General features: G+C 36.9%; 1 protein-coding gene across 2 annotated transcripts in view; it reads left to right on the plus strand.

Annotated features, from left to right (window-relative positions):
- Nucleotides 1–15,801, plus strand: part of TMTC4 (transmembrane O-mannosyltransferase targeting cadherins 4) — a 51,022-nt gene that overhangs the window by 33,196 nt on the left and 2,025 nt on the right. For both annotated transcript variants that reach the window (XM_005516468.3, XM_088051962.1), the window contains 7 exons: nucleotides 55–226; nucleotides 314–445; nucleotides 7,816–7,895; nucleotides 8,068–8,175; nucleotides 8,299–8,440; nucleotides 9,211–9,325; nucleotides 9,796–9,908. In XM_005516468.3, coding sequence (XP_005516525.1) covers nucleotides 55–226; nucleotides 314–445; nucleotides 7,816–7,895; nucleotides 8,068–8,175; nucleotides 8,299–8,440; nucleotides 9,211–9,325; nucleotides 9,796–9,908 — 862 coding nt within the window. The remainder of the gene's footprint in view (nucleotides 1–54; nucleotides 227–313; nucleotides 446–7,815; nucleotides 7,896–8,067; nucleotides 8,176–8,298; nucleotides 8,441–9,210; nucleotides 9,326–9,795; nucleotides 9,909–15,801) is intronic.

Raw genomic sequence — 15,801 nt, forward strand, 5'->3', positions numbered from 1 at the left:
AGATACTTTTGTTAAAATTTGTAGTTAATCTAAGGATCTGTTTCTTGTTTGCAGAATCCTTACACTGGGACTTGGATTTCTTATTATCCCTTTTCTTCCTGCAAGTAATCTCTTCTTCCGAGTAGGATTTGTTGTTGCAGAGAGAGTCATCTACCTCCCCAGTATTGGATATTGTATTCTCTTTACATATGGGTTTAGTCTCTTGAGTAAGCAAGCCAAGAAAAAGGTACCATCAAAATAATCAGTAAACTTGTTCATGATGAAGCTGTTCAGTTGCATGATTTGTTTCTTAATCTGGCTCTCTTTCCTTAAGAAAATTCTTGCAGTGGCAGTACTTGGAATCTTGTTGATAAACGTTACGCGCTGTGCGCTCCGCAGCAGCCAGTGGAGGTCAGAAGAACAGCTTTTTAGGAGTGCGTTGTCTGTGTGCCCTCTGAATGCAAAAGTAAGTCACTCATGGACTTCTAATCTTTCTTCTTTTTTCTGTAAGTGTTTTGAAATTTGGGGTCAAGGAGGTGTTATGCATAGTTAATATATTGTGCTACAGTGTTATTCACAGTCTTGCTCGGTTCAGAGATGACATTGACATGTCAGACATCTAAATTACAGTGGTAGCATAGTCAAAATACCAGAAAGTGCAAATTACAATATTGTAATTCAGAACTTGGGAGTGGGGAGGTGAGGGAGAGGGGAGAATGCACTTCAAGAAAGGCATCAAGTCAAATTGGATGTACTGCTAATAAAATCTAGAAGAATTGTGCATATAATTGCAAGTTATTGCAACAAAAATATCAAAACAAGGTTAGTAAGCTGTAGCAATGTATTCAACTGAAAAATGTCTGTGCTGTTTTTAGAATCCTTTCTGTGTACCTTCCAGTGGTATATAAAGCCAGCACAGCTGAGGGACAAAGCAGCATATCATCAGTGCAATTGCAGGATGTGGGAGTAAAATTTTGCTCCCACTTCTGCTTTTTTACAGCAGCTGAGCAGGCTAGACTCTTCAGCCATGGGCACTGAGGAAAGCTGCAATTTTCCCTGCAGGCTTAGTGAGGGAACAAGTAAGATGGTGGGACTGGATAGGATGTTTCACTGAGCTGAGCAGCAGTGTTCAGCACTGGAGACTGATGCCAGCCTCCAGCAGAGGTTACCTGCTGTAACAATGACAGCAGTCCTTTGCCAGCCAAGAGTGTGACCTGTTGGAGCATACCACTGACGTTGTCTGAATTTTAGTAAGGAGACTCTTTGAAAAGGCTGGGAGTGGGAATGTGCAGCTTGTCAATAAAAATACATTAATGTTTTAAAAGATTAGATTCCTGCAATCTAGAGTGGTATGTAGAAAATACCAATCAAGACACAGGGTTTAAAAATTAACTTTTGAATGCTCAACTTCACAAAGAGAATGATAAATTTAGCATTTACTGGAACACAAATATGCAACAGAGAGCTGTAAAAAACATTTATGGCAAATATTTACAACATGGTGGCATCTTTCAGTAGTCTGAGATTTTAATACATAGGAAAGAGCTGCTGCATTTTATTGTGTGGCAGTGGTAGGCGACCATCTTCTTCTTAATGATGACCTCAGTGTATCTTGTCTTCTGGATGACAAGCAGATACTATAAATGGAGCAAATGCAATCTGTTTTCTTTGTGTGTAACTCCATCCATCTGCCATGGTAAGAGTGCTTCAGACAGATCCACACTCTTTGCCTGTGCTCCGAGCTCCTTGGACTCCAGCCATGGCTGGCTGGGAAGCTGTGTAGCTGTGCTCCCACAGTACTGCGCTTGAGCCGATAAGCTGTGCACAAGCTACTCAACTGATGCAGCTGGTTTAAAGCCAGTGAATGTACAGGCAAAATGAGCTTGTGTTTGTCAACACTGGGCACTGTAGATATGCCTGAGCTGTATTTCTGCTGGTGACAGCTTGTGCAAATGGAAAGCATGGAGATGTGAACAGGGAAAGGATTGTAGGCTCACATTCCAATTTTGCTTTGGGATGTAACTTTGAAATCACATTAGTAGGGAACTTTTCTAAGTAAGAACGTTAGGGAGTCCATGTATGAGAGCCTATCTCTTGTTTTCTTTATTAACACATCTATATTTATTTAATTTTGACAAAGGTAAATGTAAAAATTTGAACCAAGTTTTGTTCTGATCTTCAGTTATCCTGAAATTGCAGGCTTCCTTTAAAAATGACTCCACAGGACTTTCTTTCAGTGACCCGTTTATTTCAGTGGGAGGCTGATGGAGACCAAAGAATGGCACATAGATAATAGCTTTTTCTTGTTGTTCTTGGAACATATTAAATATGTGTAATGTGGTCATGCTTTACTTCCATTATGTAGCAGGATCTCAAATCCTCAGTAGCAGAAAAAGCTGTTCATGTTTTGTCATACAGCTCTTTCAATTCCAAATTGTCTGTGTGGGAATTACAGAGTAAACTTACCCTAATTCTAAATAACAAGAACTAACTGCACTTCCTTGTATAATTTCAAGACTCATTTCTTTAAACATATCTTTAGATAAAAATGGGGAAACTGCATTAAATGAGATTGTCTGGCACAGTAGTGAATCTGGTGTCTTGAGTGGTGACACATCTGGTTCAAGAGGATGACATTTAAGATCAACTTTAATAAATGTTGCCCAGTGACTTTAAAATTTATTGGAAATAATCAGGTATCATAATGAAGCTACAAATATTTTGACCTCTGAAAATGTTCCAAATACACATTTTAAAATGTTTTAAATATTTTTAAATTTATTTAAAATATTTTAAAAATGTATGTGTATATATGTATGCATGTATGTGTGTGTATATATATATATATTTATATAAATTATACATATTGGTTGGGTGGGTAGGGTTTTTTAAGAGGGAGAAACAAGTATGTTACAGATCTTGGTTAAACATGTCCAGGAGCATGTCACACATCTGAACTTGTGTGGCCCTGCACTCAGGTTGGTTTCAAAGGTCATTAGACTGAAACAGTACACATTTTTAATACATTTGGCAGTATTTTCCTTAGCTGAACAGGAGGTGCCTATGTATTGATTCCATTTTTCCTACCACATTTTTTCATACTGTATGGATTGGATTCTTCTCCTGGCGAGAAGAAGCTGTTTCTTTTAGCATGTGGTTCCTCACCTTGGACTAAATGAGAGACATAAGTCAGAAGGACTGTATCCTAGATTTGTCTTTCTCTCCACTGATGATAAAAGTCCTGACAACCTGAGTAGATGTGAATACATAAGATTGGAATTTTGGCCCTGTCTACTGCTGTTCACTATTTCTAGACATTGCTGGATTGCTCCTCACCTTTTGAAGTCATTATACATTGTTTCTTTTAATTTTAAAGATTATTCCCAAAAGTGCTCATCTTGCTGCCTTTTTTTTTGCTGTTGGAAATGTTTGCACTGTTGGAAGAACTGAGTTCTTTTTTCTCAGCTTTTAGAAAAGCCATAGCAGTTAAGAATTCAGAGATGGTCTTTATTCCTGGATGACTTCCTCTCATTGATTATCTGAATAAATAATTGCAGTTACATCATTACCTACGTGGGAAATAGCCAGCATTTTTCTTTTCCTAGATTTGAAATAACTGAATCTAAATGATTGTAAATTGTTGTTATTTTGTATGTAACCTCTACATTTTCCTTGCTACTGTTTTTTTTAAGGGGTCAGAATTATTAGACATAATTTTTGAAAAGCCATTTCAGTAGCAACTTTTCTGCAATAATAAGCAAGTAAGTTAAAACACTCCCAACATAATGTTTCCATCTGCCTTGACATACCAGAGTAAGTAACTTGAAAATTTATGCTTTATGGAAACTGCAGTCATTATAGATAAAAATTTGTCAGAGATGAGCAATGCTAGCACTGAAAAGGTACAATAAGGCTGTGAGATTGGTTTCTACACTTTCTTAAAAGGTCCTGTAAAACTCCTTTGTTACAGAACAACATTTAAAGCTGCCTGAGGATATGATCTTTGATCCTTAAGGAAGCTGATCTAGAGGGCATTTCCTTTAGATATTGAGATTTTTTTCTTTACACTGTATATTAAAAAGGGATTATCTTCTAAGGAATTTAACTTAAGTGATGTGGGCTGTGTTTATATGGGCTATTTGCAGTGCTTTGCCACCATTTTAGATGTCAATTTTTTGTGTGTACAGGCACAGTCATGCCGAAGAAGCTTTAGACAACATTAGATACACAAACAAGACGTAAATATCAAAAAAGCTTTGTTTTATTATTATTTAGAAAACAGAGTATTAGTAGTAGAAGAAAGAGAAGACTGATGACAAGAGCTGGCATTGAACGGAGGCATCTGCATGTTCCTGGAGAAATTTTGACATCTGTGCTTTGCTTTCATCCTTTTCAGCAAATGTTCATATTCGCTGAGAAAGAGATTATAAGCAGCTAGGAAGGGAGAGTAAAATTGGTGATAACAGTACTGCTCCAGCTGAGGGGATGTACCTCCTAGAAGATACTACATTTCAATTTCTTCCTGTTCTGCTCTGAGGGAAAACAAAGGCAAAAAAATCAGTCTGGCAATAGTTTCATTTTTGTACAGGAAAATACGGGTTTTTTTCTTCTTGTTTAAACTTAACATTTAAATAAGAGTTCAAGTATAAAGTATATCTGGCATAGAATAATATACAGTGCTTTTTCTTTTTTATCCTGGTTTCTTAGGCTGATAGAGGTATTGAACAGACAAATACATAGAGCCTATTCCTTGGCTAGGCTCTGGTGCCATGGCTATGTTAACTTATGTTAACTCAACATGCCTGTTGAGAGAGGGTAGGTTCTACCCTAGGGTATTTTTTACCTGATCTCTTAGATTTTAGAGAATATTGTGTTGTTTTGCATCCCTGAGAAATGCTCCTTTTAGAGCTATTACTGTAAAATAATTGCCTGTTTAAGATTGATAAAAGATCATCTGAGTATAATGTAATATGTCATTTCCAGTTAATATTTAATCATTTAATAACGAAGGGCTCTTAAATGTTTAACCAGAAAAGGATAATCTTCCCTCCCAGGCTGGCATGCACAATATCTGTCAAAAACAGAACAACCACACCTCTAGAGATGAAATTTTAAACAGCTCACTGGCCCCTCATTGTTAAAGAAGATATTCTTCCCACATTGGTACATAGAAAGCATCACTTGTGTCCCGGTGTTGTGCAGGAGAGTCCCAGCCTGGTGCTCAGCAGCCTGCAGGTGGCTACTGCATGCGTGCTTTGAGTGAGCTCAAGGCTGACCTTGGCATCTCTCTGCCATGGCCACTGAAGTGAAAGACACAGCTGGATAGAAGTAACCTGCACCTCTCAGATGACTGTATGTGCCTGGAAACCCTTTGCTGGTCCTGTTCTTAAGAGCAGGATGTTACTGCATCTTATAACCCATTGCAGAGCTGGTGATTTGTCATTGGATATTTATTTATTTCTTGGAGGCTGGGCACTTCTTCTGGTATGTTTCTGGCTTTTTTCCTTTTCCCTTCTTTGTCACTACCATATTGAGAGGAACTAAAGCTACAATTTCACTTGAAGGGAAATTAGCAAATTTACCTACAGCAAGGTAATTTTGGGGGGGTATTGTATAGAAACATAATTTCCTTTCACACAGGAGCTATAGCTGAGGACAAAAGAAATGCACCATTGAAAATGCTAATAGTTTATTTAAATAGTTGTGCTATCAGTTTTAATATACTACATCTTTTTAGTTCAGTTCACAAAATGTATGTGTGCACTTAATACTTCATTTGAAGTTTTTACTTGAAAGATTTGATATCTCTCAGTTTTCTTCATACTGTACAATTCTGTTTACATGAGAAAAATATTCTTGCTGCTGGTACTTTTGGGGAAAAAATGGATGTGAAGATACTACATGTTTAAAAAAAACTGTGAAAAATAGAAAGTGAAGTGCTGTTTCCTAACACAAGATAGCTGACATGTGAAAGGCTGAGTGTGTACACCAAGATTTTTCTCATCCGTTCTGTCCTGGTCTTTAGTCAAATTCCATTTTGTAAAGCTTCATAAAGAATGAAATTGAATCAAGTTAAATATAATTTTGTTTGCTGATACTGAAGTGTAAAGTTATGTACTTCAAGGGCTAACATCCAGTATTCAGTGAAATCTTTAAATATTTCTTCTGTGTTGCCACAATTTATCTTTTATCTGGGTAAATTTTGAATGTGTGAACTTCAACATATATAATCAGAGCAATCCAATTTGGTAAGAATGTTAGTGTTCTGAAAAATTTCTGGAAGACATATATAAATAGAATTCAGTCCTAAGAAACATCTTTCAGGGTACTTCATTTTACTTTAATGACTCCCGGGAAAATGCTGCTCTATCTTTTTGTATTTTTTGACACTGTCAATAGATCTTTGTTTGGTTATTTCCTGATGTAAGTGTACCATTCTGTTGCTCCTTTGCCACGGGCCTTGTCACATTTTTATGAATGTACAGTACAGGGCCAGGATTTTTTTCTTTGTGGAAGCTGTGCTAGAACTGCTTTTATGGGATGCTGAATTTGTGTGCTAATTTATATCATACAATGTGAGGAGCTGCTTCTGTGCATGCTTAGTAAGCTTTATAGCATCTCTGCTCTCCTTAAAGCCAGTGGAAATACTTTTTCTCCCTTTTTGAGAAAGCATGGAAAATGTCCTTAACTTCATTTGTTGATGGTATGTTACTGCATAGTTATAATCAAATAGAGATGAAGTTCAACAATTAAATACCATAACAACTAGGCTCCAGCAATCATGTGTGCTGGATCAATAGGTCCCAGATTCTGTGCCAACTGCAATTAGGATTTTTCAGTTAATGGACACATCAGATAAAATCCTTTTTTTAATGTAGAAGGTGAATTAGACTTATATAAGTGCGTTACAAACCTATCTTTTTTGACTTCAATCAAAATTTGTTCTTCCTGTATAGTGTTTTGAAATTAGATTTTCAAAATTTGGGGAAAATTACTGTATGTGTTTTAGATGAACTATATACAATTTGATTTCAAATAGTAAAGTAATCTAAATAATGAGTCCTGATCTGGGTGCTGAGAAATCTCTTTTCAAGAGTCAGTACTCACAGTACTTTTCAACCAGGTAACATAGTCTTCTGGGATTTGTCTTGAAGTGGGATTTGAGATGTCTTCCAACTCAGATTTGTCCTGAAATATATTTATTCCTATTTACTCTTGCCATAAATTAGGATGATAAATCTTTTCCCTGTAGACTAAAAGCTCTAGATCTTTCCTTCATTCTTCAGTTTTTAACAGGCAAAGTCTTCAACATGTTGCTATACATATTATTTCAGAGATGCTCTTTGATGCATTTTTATCCTAAGACAATAATTGTGCCTGTCTGTTACCTTTTGTTCAGGTTTTTTTGTGAATTTTTGAGTTTCTTCTAGTTTATGCTGTAATGAAAACAAAGTTTCACACATTGCTGTAGTGTTTCTTTTGCTATAATAGATTTGATTTGAGTCAAACTTTCTCTTACCTAGCAAATAAACGAAATTAAGGCAGGAAGTCTCCATACAAAGTGCCTTGTGAAAGGTTTGGTGACCTTATTTATAAAACTAGGAAGTGATTAATGTCTTTTAAATAGCTGGAATAGGTTAGCTAATCTATACCTCAGATTTTGTCTTACTGTCTTCATTGTATGAATTATCCAATCTTAAGTATCAACCTACACCAAAAGCCAGGAGCGAATGACACAAGTGCTGTTTCCTTTTTGAGTGAGAATTTTTAGCTACTTTGGTTCCACAAAATATCTGACTGTGTGGCATCTGGTGGAATATCCATCTGTGTTTTCAGGTGCACTACAATGTTGGCAAAAACCTGGCTGACAAAGGAAATCAAAGTGCTGCAATCAAATACTACAGAGAAGCTGTAAGGTATTAGAAATTTTACTGCTTTAATGATCTGTCCTGAAATTGCTTTCAGGTTTAACATGAAGAAAATGCTTAGGTATTCATTTTCATGTTCTGCAGCATTGCAGAGCTAGCAATCTGCATATATTAATACATGTCCATACATAATAATAATCTCTTAAATTTTAAATTTTAGGTTGAATCCAAAATATGTGCATGCCATGAACAACCTTGGAAATATTCTGAAAGAAAGAAATGAGCTCCATGAAGCAGAGGAGTTGCTGTCCTTAGCTGTACAAATACAGTATGTTTAGACCAATGCTAAAGCAGTGTTTTGTACCAGCTGAGCCAAAATGATACAATAGGATCTTGTGTTTCAAATGCTTAATTGTCCTCTCACTTGGTGTTTTTTTCCCAATTTGCCCAGACCTGATTTTGCTGCTGCATGGATGAATCTAGGAATAGTGCAGAACAGTTTAAGAAGGTTTGAAGAGGCAGAGCAAAGCTACTGGACAGCAATTAAACACAGAAAAAAATATCCAGATTGTTACTACAATTTAGGGCGGTTGGTAAGTGCTTTTGAATAAATGATAGCTATGACTGGAATCTGTGTGTCTTTCTCTGTGTATATATATATATAGATAGATAGATTTATATAATTCTCCTGTACTGTTAGAAGCTGATCGTTATCCCAGTTTGCTTATATTGTATTTTAGGGTGATTTCATACCTTTGGTAGCTTTTCCTATTGCTTTCCTGGTATACTTCTTTACATACAACCTTTGATAATCCTACTTTATCATATAAAGAAGTATGAAGAAAAGTAGAGATTTTTAAATTATTTTTTTCCAAAAGGTATTCTTAATCATTTCCCAATATTAGATTGTTTTGCAATCATTTGCATGATGATGTATACAAACAATATACAACATGCATATTGTTAGCTAGTAGAATGCTGGAAAATTCAAATCATATTTTTAGAAATATGTACATAAAATATTTACTAAATATTAATATTAAATTAGTAATTTATTATTAGTAAATACTAAATATTTACTAATTATCTTGTGTAGATTTCTAAATTGTATGCTGTTTCTTCTCCCGATTCTATTGGTACGTGCCTATTTGAAGAAAGCCTCACTTCCAGAGAAAAGGAAAATTAGTATATAGAGTTCTTATGTTCCATACTACAAGAGTATTCCTTTTACATTCATTTTTGCCTATAAAAAGCAATCCTACTAGAAAGGAGCGAGACATTAGCAACTCTTTAGTGTCTTTAGTGAATGATAGGAAAGTAAAGCAAGTAATAGCAAAATTACTGGACTTTTCTTTTGTTTTAGTACGCAGATTTGAACCGCCATATAGATGCATTGAATGCATGGAGGAATGCTACAGTCCTGAAACCAGAGCACAGTTTGGCTTGGAACAATATGATAATATTGCTTGATAACACAGGTAAAGGTCTATTTGAATGTTTTAATGAATAATTCAGTGTCTAGAAAAACTTAAACCTTTATCTGCCTTTATCTAAAACTTCTTTGGCTACCCAGACGCTCTTTAATAATATAAGAATGCCTTCTGACTCAGTGATTTTAAAACTTCATTTGAAATCCAGCCCATAAATTGAATTTCTGATACTGACTTGAAATGCCATCATTGTGCAAGCATGTTTGTATTACAGATTAAATTCCAGAACTTTTTGATCTCTGCTTTTTTGTTTTTCTGAACATGTTATCTGTTGAAAACAAAGATAATCTGTTGCCTTAGTCTGCAGAATTTTACATTTGTGTGTGTGTGATACCTGGTTTTCTCTAAAAAATTATGCATTCAGCTATTTGTAAAATACATGTGCTTGCAGCATGAAAAGTAACTAATAAGGCTGTGTTAAAACATGCCTTCTCTTTTTCTGCTACCTGGGCTCCTAGGCAATCTAGCTCAAGCAGAAGCAGTCGGAAGAGAAGCCCTGGAATTAATACCTAATGATCATTCCCTTATGTTTTCCTTGGCTAATGTACTGGGGAAATCACAAAAATATAAGGTAGGTAACTAGAGGTTTTTGACTTCAGGGCTTTGGGTTGGTTTAGTTGGGTTTTTTTCCCTTAATTAAACTCCATCTACATTTTTTGTAGAAACTATTTGAGGAGATCATTGTGGACTACAACTTAGATAATCTGTCTAAAACGTTTTGGTGTCCTTTTCTATCACAGTATTGATGTGTGATTCTGTCTTGAGCTTATCCCTCCTTATTTTCAGATGCCTGGGTTACAGATGTTGCTGCCCTACACTATGTCAGTGGTCAGTGGAGAGAAATAGGCACTTAAGCACACTAGAGGGCAGCTAGGGTCTTGTGTTGTTTCACTGCCGGAGAGAAAGAGCCTGCACTGAATTAGAGATGTTGTTTCAGGAACTCAAATTAGATGGGACAGGCTAGTCCCTGTGCTCTTGCTACATGTTCTGTGAATATATACATATACAGATAAGAATTCTAGCCTTTTTGCTTCAGACATGACCTAAAATATAGTAATATGAATTTGTTAATCCCAGATTGAGGATGGGATACCTAGGTGATCTCAGAATGCTGTGAGAGAAGGTGCATACATTGAACTTTCTCTTGGATGCAGTGGACCAGCCTGTGCATGGTACCTCAGCATTAGCTACCTTTATTTGCAAGTAGTAAATGTAATGAAACTGATGAGAATGACTAGTTTTCCAAAGGGAATTGTATAAAATGACAGAGAATAAATGATACATGTTTAATATAGTTAGTTGTTTAAACTGACTATAATCAGTGATTTATGTATGTGATAGGGACAAATTAATAATCAAGTTCATGGTGTTCCTTAGAAAAACATCATTTCCTGAACCTTTTTTAAGTTTTTTTTTAGGCTTTTAAGGGGTTTGATGTCTTTTTGCTAGTGATAATGTTAACAGCACTGCAAGAACATCCTAATTTATATACAAAGTAAGAAGATTCTGTGATATGAAACTTGACAAGAGGAAATGGCCTAAGTTGCACCCGGAAAGGTTTAAATTAGATATTAGGAATTTTTTTATTTTTTTTTTCTTTCCCCACAAAAGGGGTTGTGAAACATTGGACCAGATTGCCCAGGTAAGTGGTGGAGTCACCATCCCTGGAAGTATTCAAAAAATGTATGGATAGGGCTTTTGAGGATATGGTTTCATGGTGAACATGCTGGTGGTGCAGGGTTTACAGTTGGACCTCATGATCTTAAAGATCTTTTCCAGCTTTAATATTCTCAAAATAGATACATTTGTCCAGTAGTTACTGAGACCACTTATATTTCTACAGTAGTATTCAGCTGTGGAGTCTTGACCTGTCCACATGTGAGGCCAGGGCCTGTGACAACCCAACATTGGTTTTTGTTTGCATTAGTGATACTGTTAAACACCCTGGTACTGTTTTTCTAGATTGGCTGGGGTTTTTTCCTGGACACTCTTAATTCTTTTCTCTCTCTACCTGAGACTGTTATAAAATATATATTTTAGGTTAGTTTAACAAAGTTCCAGAAGGATACAAATTAACATCCAGAACACATAAGGTATGAGATTATGGAGGAGGTAATTGCTAGAATTATTTTGGTGAGTCAGGCCTGTGGAAGGATAGAGGACTTTATAGTCATTCATCAGGAAGAATATGTGGCATGACAGAATAAAGAGCATTTATAATGAAATAAAGTTGAAAAAATAAGTTGAAAACAAGCTAGAAAACTTTTCCAGGTGTAGGAGAGACAAGTCTGTCTTAGTGGATTTAAAAAATAAAAAAGAAGATGATGGTTTTGATTGCCAGCCCTGAAAGGTTATTATGCTGCAGGAGAACATGTTGGAGACAAGGTAGAAGTAAGACTAGGGGAAAGTGCAGCTTTTAAGTCCAGATTCTGAAAAAAAAAATAGGAATAGTGGAGCCCAGGAAAAATAGCAGAACTCCACTGAGTGTTTTAATAGCTCAATATGGAGTAGGTGTGTGCAGAGCTTACTAGTCACTTAAAACTGATGGGTTATAACAGGGAGAACAAATTAAGGGAATTGGAAAGTGGGCTCACTTACAAAGGTTATGGTGTCAGCAGCTGTATTTGGCATTGCCTGGAAAGAGGAGATACAGATTTGTTTGTAATGGGAGAATGCTTACTGACAGAAAAAAAAGCATGAAAAATTCAGATTTCTTGTCCACCCCCTCACCATGTAAAAGCAGAGGAGCGGATGGCTCTTCAAGGATTTTTATTGAATGACACTGGACGGGAAGAACAGGGGATGGAGACTGTCAAGGTGATAGAGGTAATTTTCAGTGTTGCCTGGCTGTGTCTGATGTGTTGTATAACCTCAGGCATTTAATTTATTAGGTTACTTGTTATGTGTCTGTATAAAAGTTGCTACTGTGTTGGCTCTGTTGCCGCAAAGGAAGATTTGTTCTGGGGTTTTTTGTTATCTCTTACTTTAAAAGACAATGAGTAAAAAAGGTTTTATTATGTTGTGAGAGATTTCCTTCCAATAAACACAAAACATTCTCCTTCCAATAAGCACACAAGATTCTCTTTCATTTCAAATGCACTTCGATTTTCAGCAGAAGATAGGTTTCCTACGTCACAAAAAATTAAAAAATAGCCCTTTATTTTTGCTTGTATTTAGTAATGAATGATGTATTGTTCCAGAGAGAAAAGCACATAAAGGATGAGCTGTTTCTGTGGCTTTGTTTGGGTTTTTTAATTAACAGCTGTTATAGCAAGTTAGATTCTCGTTTAAATGCTTGTTCTTATCTCAATTGATAAAAACCAAGCTATCTTTAGTTCTTTGAAAAAGATGTGTGCTGTATTTTTGCTACATATACATCTATGCTTTTTCTGTAAAAAGTACAATAAATTGAAACCATTCAGCATTTTTTGTATTTGAAATAAAGCCAGACTACATTTTTTTGGCCTTGGCAGCAGATTGAATGCCGTGCTTACCCCAAGCTTTTGCTATATGCAAGCTGCAAGTTTCTGGGCAACACTTAAAGATTTGGCAAGATACAGCAATTTGAAATATCACTGATGTACTGGAATGGATATTTATTCCATATATCCACAGTAATATGAATATGATGCACCTTAAATAGCCTTTAATCAACCACAATGCTTCTATTAGCTGCTGAGCAAAGTAGTGGTGATAAAAATATTCTCAGCATGGAGTTGAAGATATACGGTAATGGCAGCTAGCTCGTGAATATCTATTTCATTAAATTATCTGGAAGTGCATTGCACGTGTTGTCCCACTGTGCTTCAGCAGTGAAAGGATGCAAGTCTGTACATGAGGTGTGTCTCCACTGCATAGGTGGCAACTTTTAAGTGTAAGGCTGAATTAAATGGTTAGCCTATCTTTCATCCTGATTGCTGTTAACCTGTCTAGTGAGGAAAAAAGAGATTTACTAAGGGAAAATATTAAAGTTTGCTGTGGGAGAAAACACTACTTTGTGGGACTTGAAATTACTACATGCTTTCAAGTACCAATTCACTGTTGATTTTTAGGATTGGAGAGTTGTATTGAAAGAGGTTATCTTGCACCACTTCCCAAATTTTTGATTCTCAGTATGTTTCTCAGGTGACTGAGAAACATGGAAATAATGGAATAATTTTGCCTGGAAATGACATCTAGAGGTCATCCAGTCCAACCCCTAACCCAAACCAGGGCCAGTTCCGGTAGAATCCTGAATATCTTTGTGGATAGAGATTCTAAAACCTCTCTGGACAGCATCTTTCAATGTTTGTTCAACTTTATGATTAAAAAAAATTTGATGTTTCCTTTAATTGGAATTTCTTGTATGCCAGCTTGCATCCATTATGTCTCATCCCATCTCACAGAGCTCTGAGAAGAGTCTGTTTCCATCTTCTCTGTATTTATCTCATCAGGTAGTTACAGGCAGCACCTTCATCTTCTCTCCTGGAGGCTGAAGAGATCCAGTTTTCTCAGCTGTCCCTTGCACTTGTTCTTGTGCTCCAGCCCTGTACCATCTTTGTGGCCCTCTGCACTCACTGGAGTATGTCTGTGTGTTTCTTGTAATGGAGACTCCCAGCCTGGACACATACTCCAGCTGTGGTCTCAGAAGTGCTTATCAAAATCACACAGCCACCTGAGGTCCATTCCAGCCTCAACCACTCTGTGATTCCTTCTAGCCTGTTTCTCTGTCCTGCCCAGGTCCCTCAAAATAGCTACTCTCCCTTCCAGTGTATTTCTTACTCCGTCCTCTTAGGTGCTATCTGTAAAGTTTTGAAACTGCATTCAGTCCCATCATCCAAAATATGAATGAAGTCACTAAACAGTATGGGTTTCAAAGAGACCAATGCATCCAGGAACTTTAACAGTCTGGGTATGAGAATGCTGGAGCAACTGCTCATGCTATAGGAAAGCAATGCTAAAACTTGTACTATGGAGACATACACTCTAAATTTGCAGACATCTGCTTCCCTTGTTAACTCCTGCCAGGGGAAGTATTCCTTCTCCTGAAACAAAATCAGAATCTGAGAATGATTTGGGTTGGAAGGGACCTCTGGAGATTGTCTCATCCAGTCCACTGCTAGAGCAAGTTCACCTGGAGCATGTACAGAATCATGTCCAAACAGGTTCTGAATATCTCCGAGGAAGGACACTCCACAACTTCTCTGGTGAATCTGTTCCAGTGCTCTGTCACCTGCACAGTGAGGTTTTTCCTCACATTCAGGTGGAACTCCTTGCGCATCAGTTTCTCGTATTGTCTTGTGCTGTTGCGTGACATGAATGAGGAGAGTCTGGATACATCCCTTTGGCACCCTCCCTTCAGATATATAGACATCAATGAGGTCCCCTCTCAGTAATCTCTTCTTGAGGCTGAACAGGCCCAGCTCCTTCTGCCTTTCCTCATAAAAAATGCTCCAGTCCCCTCATCATATTCATAGCCCTCCACTGGACTAGCTCCGAGAACCCTGGGGTCTGTAATTTCCTTAACCAGTGGAGATGAAGGCACTTTCTGCATGAGTCTCTCCTGGCTTAAGAATGGCAGCCTCAGCTGTGCTCAGCAATGCTTTTAGTTTGGGTTTGAATTTGGACATATGGGAAGGCTCTTAAGTCACTCAGAGCTGAGTGACTCAATCTTGACATCAGAAAATTCTTTTCCCCTGAAGGGACCCTTACAGAGAGTTATTTCATGCTTGACATGAGAAGATGGTGGAACCAAAAATCTGGCTGACAGGTTTTCTTTTTCAGTAGAGCCTGTGTTATGTTTTAAGCAGTGAAAGCTTAGCACAAAGGAAAGGACTTTTCTCCATGTTACTGTTCTCACATAACTCAGACAGCATGTGCATTCAGATGGAAGCCTACCACATTGAGGTAATTTTATCTTCAGGTCATTTGCATTGCAACTGAATGAATAACTTTCCCTAATGCACAGCACAGCATAGAAATCTATGTAAAATTTGCTCTCAAGTATCTAAACTTGCATGTCAGTGCGTAAATAATGCTCCATTCAGACTGGGGGGGGTGTGACTTCTTCAACTTCTGCAAGAAATATGCTCTGAGAAAAAAGTATCAATATTAGCAGGAAAAGTCAAAAGTATTAATATAAGTTTGGAAAAATAGAATGGTTTTAATTAGAGAATAAATTTAGAAGTAAATTATTCACTGGATATTAGGTGAGGGCGCAGAGGTTTTTTAAAAAGTACTCAGATATCAGGATTCTTAAGAGCGCACATTGCAAGCAGTAATATAGAGAAGATAACTGGTGAGGAAAGTGTGAAGGATGTTGCATGGCTTGATATGATTTGGCATGATTTTTTAAGTAAAAGCTACTCTTCATGGGAACCACACTGAAACATCTGTTTGAAAGGGATTTACTGGAATGCCCCTATTTTTAATGCTAAAACTATTGTCAAAGGAAAAGTGTCTATAAGCAGTTTGCTTAGATACCA

The sequence above is a fragment of the Pseudopodoces humilis genome, chromosome 2, assembly GCF_049639895.1.
Source record: "Pseudopodoces humilis isolate 2021_Gansu_Grassland_sample_001 chromosome 2, ASM4963989v1, whole genome shotgun sequence".
Taxonomy (NCBI): Eukaryota; Metazoa; Chordata; class Aves; order Passeriformes; family Paridae; genus Pseudopodoces; species Pseudopodoces humilis.